The following is an 11,243-nucleotide window of genomic DNA, read 5'->3' as shown; positions in this document are numbered from 1 at the left end:
ATCCTTATTGTAGTTGAGTGGTATCTGATGATGATCACAAAAAACCTGTACATATTTCTTGACTTTATCAAATGCATGCTGATAGATCACAGTCTAGTGAAAAGGCATTGTATTCTCAGTTAGCTCATGTAATACTCCCAGAGGCATTCACACATTCATTACATCATCAGCAAGGTATTCTACAGACCCTAAGAAGGCATGCAAGAGGTCCCAATTAGTTGGAATCTTCCATGTGGCTACAGAATTGACTTTTGCAGAATCCATTTGAATTCTCTTGTGATCTATGATATGTTCAAGGATGGTGATTTCAGCAGCCAGAGCATGACATTTTTTCTCAGATAGATACAGCCATTGGTGATGAAGAATATGAAAGACAATTTTGCAATAGTCTATATGAGCCTTCAAGGAGTTAGAGTATATCATGATATTATCTAAATAGACATCAACAAATACTCCTAGGTGGGCTGAGAACAGGTGATTCATCAGGGCCTGGCATATAGCTGGTGCATTGCAGTCTTTCTGCTGCATTACTAAGCTGACCATATTTTCATCCAGTGTTGTTACAGCTGTATGAGGTATGTGCTCTAATATAATGTGAATCTGCTCATACACTGCCTGTAGATCAAAGATAGAGTACCACCAATGACTTGCCACCTGGCATAGTATACCATCTATTGCAAAAAGTGGAGCTACCATTTTGAATATGTTCACATCTCATTCATAAAGATCAAACACAGTATGAAGCTCAGGTTCATTTCTCTATTTGTGGGGCTTATAGATACACAACATGGGAATAGTGTTTTGTGATGTAGTGATCTGCCATCAGCCTGTTCTCAGGTAATCAGTTTTCTTCTGTATCCATTGTTGTAGAAGAGGTTCAGGGCACCATGATAGGTGCTAATAGTATGTCTTATCCTCATCCTTTAGAGGTATAGAGTGATTAACAGCCCAAAAGGGTGGTAGTGGCAACTTAGCAGCATCTTCAAATAGTCTAGCATTTCTAGCATAGTCCATTATCCAATAGCAGACCTTAGCTATATGTCCTTTGGCAATTTTCATTGTCTGGGAAGACAACTCACCAATGTTTTTCCCTTCAACAGGTAGTGGTATCAAACTGCCAATGTATAGGTGTGCCAGATTCAACTCAAATGAAATCTGATGTTGAAACAGAAAAGGAGTACCCAGAATAATATTATACTGGGACAGATTACAAATGTCAAAGTATCATTGTTCATCATGGATATCTTGAACAGTCAGTGTCACTTTTGCTCTAAAATTTATGTGAGACCTTGAGCTCTGTACAGCCAGATGCAAGATAACAGGTTTTTCCAGCACTATCTTCTTGATTTTGAGCTGATCAGCTAGTGTTGTTGACATGAAATCCCTTAATAATCCATTATCAAGAAGTGCTCATCCTTCTTGCCTATTCACTTTGACCTTGACTATCATTGGGAGAGGAACAAGGCAAGTGAAGTCTTGAGGTGCTCCTGCATTTCATTCCAGACCATTCAAAGTTTCCAGGCTGGCAGCACTCAAGGACAGAGCTGGAGATACTATCTCTTCATATCTCATTGATGTATTGTCTCCTGATGTCATTCTAGGTAGCTCAGGTTCATTATGTTTCCAGTCAGTCTCCATCTCATGGATTCCAATCTGAGGGTCATCCCATATGCTCCAGTGAGATCTATACATCTCATGCTGATGAACATGACTCAGATACCAATTAAATAACTGGAAGCATTGATGCTCTGCAGTTTTGCAGGTGAGCTTGAACTCATGATCTAACAATTCATCTCATATCAGAAGCATGTCACTGGATTGATGGTGCACCATGAAGTGCTCTGAGAAATCCTCACTGCTTAATCCAACATTCAAGGATTCTTTAATGAAAGTGCATAATATATCTCCATCATGATCAGCATAGTATTCAATGCCAGAAAGATTCAGTGCTTGCAAACAATATTTATGATATCAGATTGCAATCCTTCCAGACTTTACCACTGATGCTGATACAATGATGTTTTTCTATTCATCATGATTATTATCCAGTATCAGAAACTGATCTCCTGTAATCTCATAGACCACAAAACAATCAAGACAACTATTAATCCAAGTATGATTGTCTCCAGGGTATGGCACATTATATGCAAGATAATGTTCAGACACTGATCCATAAATATCACCCACTGGAGTTTGCAAAAACTTTGAGGCCTGTGCTTCTGACCAATCACAATGTTCTCCTGGACTAAGTTTTGGATAATCTGCATCCTTCCATGGAGGCTGACATGAGCACCACTTGTCAGGATTGAAAGATATGGAATCTCCACTCTTCTCCTCAATATTCTCTAGCATGGGGGGACTGTCAATAGTATCCAAGGTAAGATCATCATCACCCTCACATCCACAGGCAGAGCTGCAAGCTGAGTCACAAGCATTATCAGCACAAAACTCTGTGAACTGAGCAGGCACAAGATTCAAAAGACCATGCATATCAATGCTATTCAATTGTAAGTCAAATTGTGTGCTAGAGGCACTTGCTAACTGTGTTACTCTATCAGCCTCCTTCAGAGCTACACAAATACTGGCTGAAGAGAGCCCAGATGGACCAGAGTGTTTTCCAGAGGCAAGGTGACCATCTGGACAGTCTCTTGATTTATGACCAGCTTTTTCACAGCAGAAACAATGGCCATCAGCAAGATACTCTGCCTGCTCTTTTTTTGAGAGCTCTTTTTCATCCCAAGGCTTCTTTTTCTAATAGAATCTGTCCCAGTTCCATGAACTTGAGCCAGGAACTGCACCAGAATGAATTTTACAAGCTTTCTGAGTTGGAGTTGATCATGCTGGCTTCAGAGAGTTATCATGTTTGAAGTGTGATATATTATTGTACTTGTTGACTTCTATGGCAGCATTGGTGCACATATTATTAGCATGACAATTGTGATCATAGTTATGATGATGAGCATTTTCCATACTGAATTGAGCAATCTCAATGATTTCAGCCATGCTGGAGATGTCATCTCAAGAATTAATCTCCTGATAATACTCATGCATCAGTAATTCAGATTGAATGCTCTGACAGAGTCCACACCATAGTTTGATCACTTGAGTGCATTCAGATTCATCTCTCAGCATCCTGAACTGACTCCATAGTTCAAAGACATAATCTCAAATGCATCTAGGACCTTGGAAGCATTTTATAATCTTCCTATGAATCTCCATATGATAGTCCCTTAGAAAACACCAGTTGAAAAGCTCATCATAGAATTGAGTGAGTGTCCAGTCTGTGTAGTCAGAGCTGATATTTTGGACAAAGAATCACCAGGCCTCCCCTTTCAGAAATCAAGCAACACAGAATACTTCATCATGATGAAATACTCCAGCAGCCTTCAAGTATTGGGCAGCCTCCTGTATGAATATTGTCAATGCTTCTGGGTCAGGACTGCTATCATAGGGTGTGAGGGGTATTAGATGATTATTTTTAGCCTGTTTACAATGTCTCTTCTTTTTACAAGACTTCATTAAGTTGGCTTCAACATTGTCAGTGTCATTCCTTGTGCTATCAGATGATGAAGAGTCTGAAGGCTCACTGTCTGAAGGCTCCAGATTGCTAGCAATAGATTTATCAAGAGCATGCCTTAAGAAGCTTGTGGATGCCACTTGGTCTAGTGCATAAGCTGGACCCAGTCAGCTGCTCTCAACCATTGGAGTGGTCACCAAAGGGCTGGCATGAACCAGGTGCAAAGCAGTATAGACTATATACCCAGTCTGAGCCTGTGGTAGAGTTAGAGCGATACTAGCTGCTGTGCCCAAAGGCTGGTTCAAGTGTGCCAATTGTTCTAATACTACTGAAGGACTTGGCAAGATAGTGTGAAAGGCATTAACACCTTCTGATATCTCCACTGAGTGAGCCCTATGCTGTTTCAGTGTCTTTTGAGCTGTAGTCAGTTGACTTGGGATCTTTTCCATACTAGGTTCATTGATTGCAGTGCCATTACTAGTCACCACAGTTGTGTTGCCTGACTACAAGGATTGTTGTAATCAAGTAGCAGCTTTTTTAAGCAATAAGTATTGTACCTCAGTTGATTCATTCTGAAGTGCTTCCCAGAAACTAAGAGCTTGATGTTGGCTGTTAACATCAAAGTCATTACTAGTGAATCCTGGAAGCATAGCAAGCTTATTGCAGTAGTTGACTATTTTGCCTTTATCCTGAGGTCTAGCATCTGGAGAAGAGGAAGGCACTGGTTGATTGGCTGATTCTATAGCCTCCCTATATCTATCCATGACTTCCTTAGTCCCATTAGGTATCAAGGCTTCAGCCTGTTGAATGGTACTTAATTGTGCAGATGTCAGCTCAGGCTGTTTATGCAGATGTTCCTCATCAAGAACAGCAAATCTATTGTATGAAGGTGTGAGTAAGTTATCAGTACTACTAGTAGCTGAGGATGTGCTAGTCCTATGACAAGATGATCTTCCAGTGACTATCATCTAATCACCCTCTCTTTGAGGATCACCCCTGGTCAGAACTGGATTGTTATACTCTGGTAGTATTATAGGATCACCCTCCTGTGGATTTGTATCGGAAATGACCTCAGAAGATGGCTCTATCACTGGAATCTCTGGCATATAGGATCCAGTCTCTGCATCTTGACTCATATCCACTTTGGGATGATCAGCACTCCTATCTCCAGTCAACAGCTCATCAGCAGGATTCAGATTCACAACAGTGTGCTTGTCAGCACCACTGTCAGCACACCCTCTGTCAAGGGTCATGCTGTCTAGAGGCAGAGAAGGAAGGTCAGACAAAGATTCAAAAACAGAAGACTCACTCTAGGTATTTTTCTGAGCACAATGAGCAGCCCAAGTTGGGCTCATGGATCAGTCACCTGATATGGTGATGTTTCCTATGCTGCAGAGCTGATAGGTTGAGCCAGACATGGTATTAAGAAAAGTAAGCAGAGAAGAGAGAAGGTGAAAGAAAAGTGAGGAGATTCTATTTGATGGGTGTTGTCAAGGTTGTTCTGGTTGATTAGGCTGAAGAGTTCCTAGTGACAGCATCCACCAAGGCTCATTGTTGTTGTTGGCTTGTCACAGTAGTAGTCAAGTGGTTTGAGGTATTGAAGAGATCAAAAATATGTAATGAAAGCAAGACATGTCACAGTTTCATGTGAGAACCCTTAGTCAAGCAAAGCAAAGACCAGATAAGTGATACTTCAATTCAAGAAAAAGTCATCTAATCTAACACAAGGAGGGTTTATATACTCATAGAGAAATCAAATATAGAGAGAACCAGAAAGGATAGGGTAAGTAAAATAAGATATCAAGTAATTTGCTGAGTGTAATGTCAAAAAGGGGGTATAGCAAGATAATGGGTGAATTAGAAGTGGTAAGAGGGTCAACATCATTTGATGTGTTACAAAAACCAAAGAAATCAAATTCCCATTGATTCTTTATGTAAGCCCCTTCCTTCAATATTCAGGCCACAATGAGAGTTTAGAGTTTAGAGGTTGGAGGTTAGAGAAACCAACTGGTATATCATTGGGACACTGATGTTTTGTGCTGCCACTAAGAGTGTCAGACCATAACAATACTGTGCCACTATGATATCCACCAGATGCCAACTGGTGACAGCTCATGGGTTTGATACTATCACAGGGACCATAGAATAACAAGGTGGGTGAAGGATTACACATGTAGGCCAGTGACCAGAGGGACAAGTGTACCATTAGTAATTTGAGTACCAAAGACTGCAAGGGAATATAAACTTGGGCAGCTCTGAATATTTCCAATCCATGATATGGCACTCAACTTTGCTCCAGTAACCCAGAAGCAATAGTACAGGCATGAACGGCATCCTCTAGCAACATGCAACAACCCTTTTTCTGTCATTTTCTGGTCTTGGAATTGGCAGAAGGCTGCAGCATTGTCAACCGAAGAGTCTGCACACATGACGCCCGTGGGAAAGCCATGTCGCATTCGGACCGATAACCTCACGTTGCTCTCAGGTAGGCTCGAAGATTACAATCAGGTCTGTTGCTCTACTGTGCGCTATTTTGTCGCCTTAGCTGATATTCTATTTGATAAGTGTTAAATTCCAGTGTGCTTTATGTATTCAAATAATCTTCGATGTTTCTCGATACGCAATCGGCAATCACTGGCAGCGCCAAACTGGACTCTGACCCAACTTTACTTGCAGCGTTCCACTACCGTTGGCGCAAACTTTTTGTGTCTATACCTGTGTCAATTATTCAGCAGCACAAGATGTACACACGCAGGTGCACTTTATTCATCGCAACGCGTAAGTCGCCTCAGCCGACTACTATTTTTATATATAGCCAAAAGACTATACTGAATACAGCTGCAGATTACTGCACATATTCATCTTGACTAGTATTACTAGCCAACTGAGATGAATTATCTCGCTCCTCCGCGAATAATATGATGGCAAGGCAGCTCTTCGCTTCGATCAATTCTGTCCTCCAACGCTATGACCACAATTGTGTACCCATAGCGACCCCTGAATTGCTATGGCCACTCGAGCCACTCGATGCACCTAGCACCGCCTCATAAATCGCTAATCAGGTTATTCCTTCGGATTGCCTATGCCCTATAGCCATAACAGACATTTGCTTGCCTCAGCCAGACGGGCTTGTCCCGCTACATTCCTCCGTTGGGCAACTCTCTCTATACAAGGTAAATCCCGCCAACCAATTCACCCAACTCGCGAAATCCGTTATAAGGAGGGGGATCCGCCATGGTTTTCATCATCCCCCGGGCTTCCTCCCAGGTTTTCCCGTCCTCTCAGTCTATCTCCCTCCTCCCCCCCTCTGTCGTACTATGAGTTCCTCATCCATGAACTTGGACATTGTGTGTTTTCCTCATATGGCCCACCTATTGTCTCCTCGCTGATGTAATCCCTCGTTGGTCTTTTTCCAGCGGCCAGACTTGTTCCGCTGCACTTTCGGGAACTGCAATCAGCTGTTCGTGCATAAGAGCGATCTGAATCGTCATCTTAAAGCTCACTACACAAAGTGGGTACTCTATCGCTACCGGAGTACGTGACGACTAACGATCTAATTCGCAGGGGTAGGTATCAGTGCCCACGTTGCGGCCGCTTCTTCAACCAGGCTGCCAATCTGGAGAGTCATATGAACAGCCAGCAGTGAGTGCATATGAACAGCCTAGTCCCTAACGGCATCCTGACATTTTATCCTCCCAAGTCTTGGCCTTAAACCATACCGCTGTCCGAACTGTGTTGTCACGACTGCTAACAAAGGCTCACTTCTCCGCCATCGCAAGAGACATCATAATTACGTGCCCAAGAAGTACCGCAAACCTCAGGATGTTATCAAGGAGGCGAAGGAGAAGCGGACTGGTCCTCTGTACGTCAAAAAGATCTCAACATTGGCCGCCACTCGACGCACCATTCGAGCCACTACCATCACCTCCCCTTCCACCGTCTCCCCTTCTCCTTCCCCTTCGAAATATCCTGCTACTCCTTCTTCGTCTAAAGTCATGGATGATTCCTGTTCGTTGGACTGGAACATGGAGATGCCGACACTCCCACAAGCCAAAGAAGTTTACCCCGCAGCCAGGGCCGGCTTCCCTCTTGAAGGACTGTCCCCAACAACTATCGAGGCATCGTTGTCGCTCTTCTCCCTCCTCGATCGTCCCTATCAACCCCTTCCGGCTCAACAGACGGCTATGACAACGAGCGGCGTATTCAACGAGCAGGGGTCCGAAGTCTCTACATCCGCCTTGGCCAACTACTTTGCCGCCACCGACGCTGATATCGCAGATATCTGCAAGGATCTCTTTGGAACACCAGTTCCGTCCGCCGACTCAGAATCATTCAAGTTCGCGTCTTTCAAATTCGAAGAGGCGCTTCCAGAGTGGATGGGGCCCTTCGACTTCGCCTTTGACGAAGAATCGATCGGAGTAGCATCGAGGACGCGAAAATGACTACAGAGATATTTTATTTCTCCTCCAATCACATTTATATTTCAACTATTCCCAATTGTATCACCTTATATGCTATTTATTGTCTCTCTCAGTTTTTTGTTTTTGTTTTTGTTTCTGATTTTGTTCTTTCAATCAATCGTATTGTTCCTCATCCTACATCATGTGCGCCTGGATAATCCTCATTTCGCTTCCGTCTACCTGAGATGGTGGGCCTTACTATTGGTAGCGATTCAAAAGGAGCTTATTTTCATCAAACTCTAAACGGTCAAGACACCAAAACAAGACGTCAGTCGAGTATGTACACAGAAGGCGCAATGGCAAAAAAATGATAATTGACATCTGCCTTTGATACCTGAAGAAAATGCGAAGCGTTTCGATACCGCAATCCTGGGAAATTTCCTCCCCTCGCTACGCCATGCAAAGGGAAAAGAAGTTTCTGGACTACAGTTTACTTGTTTCTTATGTCGTAGGGCGACCATGCACCTTCACAGACTTATTCGTCTCAAAGCCCTATCCTGGACATCCCTAACGTGCGGGGAGTATGTCATCCACGACTCTATTGCCCAACGCCGAGGTTCTCTTCTTCAATCTTGACTTCCGTCTGCATAAAGTCAAATTGAATATGAGCCACGAATCATAATCATCGCATACAACGGGGAAATCACAAACCGCATTCTTGGAAACTACTCCCAAATCTATCTCGACGCAAATGTTATATGTTGCATCATCCGGAACCCTATCGCCTTCACTTTCTGCTTCATAACCAAAAAAGATCATTCGATTACCGACTGCAGCGAAGGAATGCAGATTCAGATCCATGGACCAGATCGTTGAGCGGACATTGAAACACTGAATTTTCTCTTCCGGTGGAAGGAAGTACTGCCACAGCTCTGGCATGATATGATCTTCTTTTCCATAGTCCACCCACCCGGCAATCATGACATGCGCCGGATAGACTACGTGTTCTCGCGGCGGGGAAGACAATCGTTTCCGTTTTCGGAGCAACGGTGAGGTCGTTGGCAAAGTTGGAACGGAAGGTTGAGAACCTTCACTCGAGTACGACCCATACCAGCGCAAGTTTCCAGGGAAGGTGCCGATCGTGTCCGCAGCTGCACGAAATGTGAAGTTAGTGGTGTGGAAGAAGATCGAGTTTGATTCCTGCATGTTCACAGGCTGTAGATGTCTGTCTGAGAACACAGGAAAATAAATAACAGCTATCAACTCACTGCCTTGTTAGTCAGGCGCCCAGGTGTCAACAAAATCTTCTTTCCCCCATGCACAGAGAGAGCCCGTCCACCAAACCCTAACGGCGGAACATGGGCATCGTAAGCCCGATCCCGCCTTCCCGACATCCACTTCCATCGATAGTCTGTGTATTCTGCGATAGAGTAAGATGCTATACCGAGAGAATTCTTGTCGTACGAGGCCCGCCCACCAAAGATGAACAGCTTGTTGTCTATCCCAATCATAGACGCGTTCATCCGCCCACAAACGTTGCCTCCCTCAATTTCGACGTACCACCATTGCGGATCATCAAGATCAATAGCTATGAGACGAGAAGACACGGCCTCATCGTCGACATCAAAGCCACCAAACATGAAGATATAATTTGTCTCTTTGAAATGAAAGAAGGAGCATGCTGGTTTGAACAACGACGGCAAGGGTTCCAGTTTCCCTATTGGTTCGAATGGTTGATGAGCATTAGACCAGAATTTTGGCTGCATTATGGACTCAGGAAATGATGAAACTTATGAATAAAGGGAATGCGCACTGTGAGCTTCTTCCACTGCATAGTGTCGACATCCAGAACATGGAAATCGTTCGTAGGGATGTATTTTTTGTCATTGGGACGGCTCCCGCCATACATGTAGATTTTTTTGCCCATGTCATCCACAATAATTGTGCACCAGTCATTGAAATGGGGCAGCGATCCGGTGTTCCTTATCTTCTTGTATCCTTCGGGACCAGCCTCATATCGAGCCGGTTCCACCTAGCAGCGGCGGTCAGATCCCATCCAAAAGGACTATTATGAGCATGCCTGTCCTCCATTGCTGCTCTTTCTTCCCTTCACTTCGTGACCTTTCCCCTTTTTCTTGACGTTTTTCCTGTCATGGGCCTTAGCATCAGTTTCTAACTCGGCTGAGCCGCTCCGTTCTCGATAACTTGGTCTGGCATCCCTCACTGGCCAACGTTCAGGCCCGCTGGAGGTAGAAGCCATCAAAGAGACAGTATTGGTATTGGTAACCGGCGTGGTATCGTGATCATCCTGCGACCATCCATTATCCCTCTTTGAGTTCAATGTTGCCGATGAACTCCCTTGTTCCTGGATATGGACATCCTCTGTCGTGTTGGTCCTGTCAAAGCAGCTCCAGAACCAGCTTCCATGCCAACTTGCTCCAGAATGTTTTAAAAATGCGGAATTCGGCAACAGAGAAGCAAGAAAAGAAACGCCGTCGCCACCGAACAATATGCGTTCCTTGATGACTTGATATGACTTCGTAAGATGCTCGTTTCTTTACAATCATCAGCCGTTGTCCTGGAAAGTTACCGTAAGTTTTTGTTCTGAATGCATATTCGCGACCTGAACGATCTTAGACGTTGCAGATGCTAATTTTACCATCTCCTTCGACCTTGCAATGACGAGAGCGCGTAGCATTCAAGAGTACCGAACAACTGTCGCGTACCCCGCTCCCTAAAGAGTGTGGACGTCGTAAGGGTAGTGTAAACAGTAGAACTGAAAAAGGCGACAAAAAGACTTTCGCAAACGGCTTGCAGTGGATGCCAATGACAGGGTCGCTTCCTTACTTCAACGACTATGGCTGTGTTGCGATCGACGACCTCGGCGGCAAGATATACATGTTCGGCGGCAAACGCCCTGGAACCGATGCTCTTTGCTGTGATTTCAATGTCTGCGATGCAAGGACCATGAATTGGGAAGACTGGACTGTGCGTTTCCTTCTTCAGTGTATATTTCCCGGATAAATATCACATAGAATTCTCTTAGTCGTGAATTTGCACCCTCCAGTCCTCTTTCTCCTCTTCAAAATGCCTCGTCTACTTTTTTGAACATCCATGGCTGGAAATACGTCTTCTTGTTCGGCGGCTATGATGGCATAGACATCAACTCTCAGCTCATCGCAATCAATATCAATACCAAAATTTGGTCAGTAGTGCCCATTGAAGGTACAGTGGCTCCTCGCATGGATACAGCCATGGTCGACATAGGAAATCGTTTGTATATCTTCACATTGCCGACCCAGAGGAACGAGTAATCGAGTTCCCGT

The 11,243-nt window shown here is 44.1% G+C and overlaps 5 protein-coding genes across 5 annotated transcripts; 2 read left to right on the top strand and 3 right to left on the bottom strand.

Moving 5' to 3' along the window:
• Positions 1-1,971: 1,971 nt before the first annotated feature.
• BT62DRAFT_920520 (uncharacterized protein) lies at positions 1,972-3,003 on the bottom strand (the record flags this gene model as incomplete). Its single annotated transcript, XM_043184227.1, has 4 exons — positions 1,972-2,025; positions 2,188-2,751; positions 2,781-2,844; positions 2,888-3,003. 4 exons carry the CDS (start codon positions 3,001-3,003, stop codon positions 1,972-1,974), a joined length of 798 nt encoding a protein of 265 aa, XP_043038740.1.
• Positions 3,004-3,684: 681 nt separating this feature from the next.
• BT62DRAFT_920519 (uncharacterized protein) lies at positions 3,685-4,935 on the bottom strand (the record flags this gene model as incomplete). The annotated part of the gene is made up of 4 exons (XM_043184226.1): positions 3,685-4,020; positions 4,075-4,393; positions 4,538-4,775; positions 4,884-4,935. The coding sequence occupies 4 exons, from the start codon at positions 4,933-4,935 to the stop codon at positions 3,685-3,687; spliced, it is 945 nt and encodes a 314-aa protein (XP_043038739.1).
• A 1,914-nt stretch (positions 4,936-6,849) lies between these two features.
• Positions 6,850-7,959, top strand: BT62DRAFT_920518 (uncharacterized protein; the record flags this gene model as incomplete). Its single annotated transcript, XM_043184225.1, has 4 exons — positions 6,850-6,864; positions 6,934-7,028; positions 7,082-7,159; positions 7,218-7,959. The coding sequence occupies 4 exons, from the start codon at positions 6,850-6,852 to the stop codon at positions 7,957-7,959; spliced, it is 930 nt and encodes a 309-aa protein (XP_043038738.1).
• A 187-nt stretch (positions 7,960-8,146) lies between these two features.
• Positions 8,147-10,124, bottom strand: BT62DRAFT_1025892 (uncharacterized protein). The gene is made up of 3 exons (XM_043178291.1): positions 9,731-10,124; positions 9,186-9,689; positions 8,147-9,132 (listed from the first exon to the last, which is right to left on the bottom strand). Exons 1-3 carry the CDS (start codon positions 9,842-9,844, stop codon positions 8,485-8,487), a joined length of 1,266 nt encoding a protein of 421 aa, XP_043038737.1. The 5' UTR covers positions 9,845-10,124; the 3' UTR covers positions 8,147-8,484.
• A 338-nt stretch (positions 10,125-10,462) lies between these two features.
• BT62DRAFT_1076927 (uncharacterized protein) lies at positions 10,463-11,231 on the top strand (the record flags this gene model as incomplete). Its single annotated transcript, XM_043179260.1, has 4 exons — positions 10,463-10,508; positions 10,555-10,621; positions 10,680-10,905; positions 10,953-11,231. 4 exons carry the CDS (start codon positions 10,463-10,465, stop codon positions 11,229-11,231), a joined length of 618 nt encoding a protein of 205 aa, XP_043038736.1.
• Between the last annotated feature and the right edge of the window lie 12 nt (positions 11,232-11,243).

The sequence above is a fragment of the Guyanagaster necrorhizus genome (genome assembly GCF_019112545.1).
Source record: "Guyanagaster necrorhizus MCA 3950 unplaced genomic scaffold BT62scaffold_15, whole genome shotgun sequence".
Lineage (NCBI taxonomy): Eukaryota > Fungi > Basidiomycota > Agaricomycetes > Agaricales > Physalacriaceae > Guyanagaster > Guyanagaster necrorhizus.
This window is presented reverse-complemented; position numbering and strand designations above follow the sequence as displayed.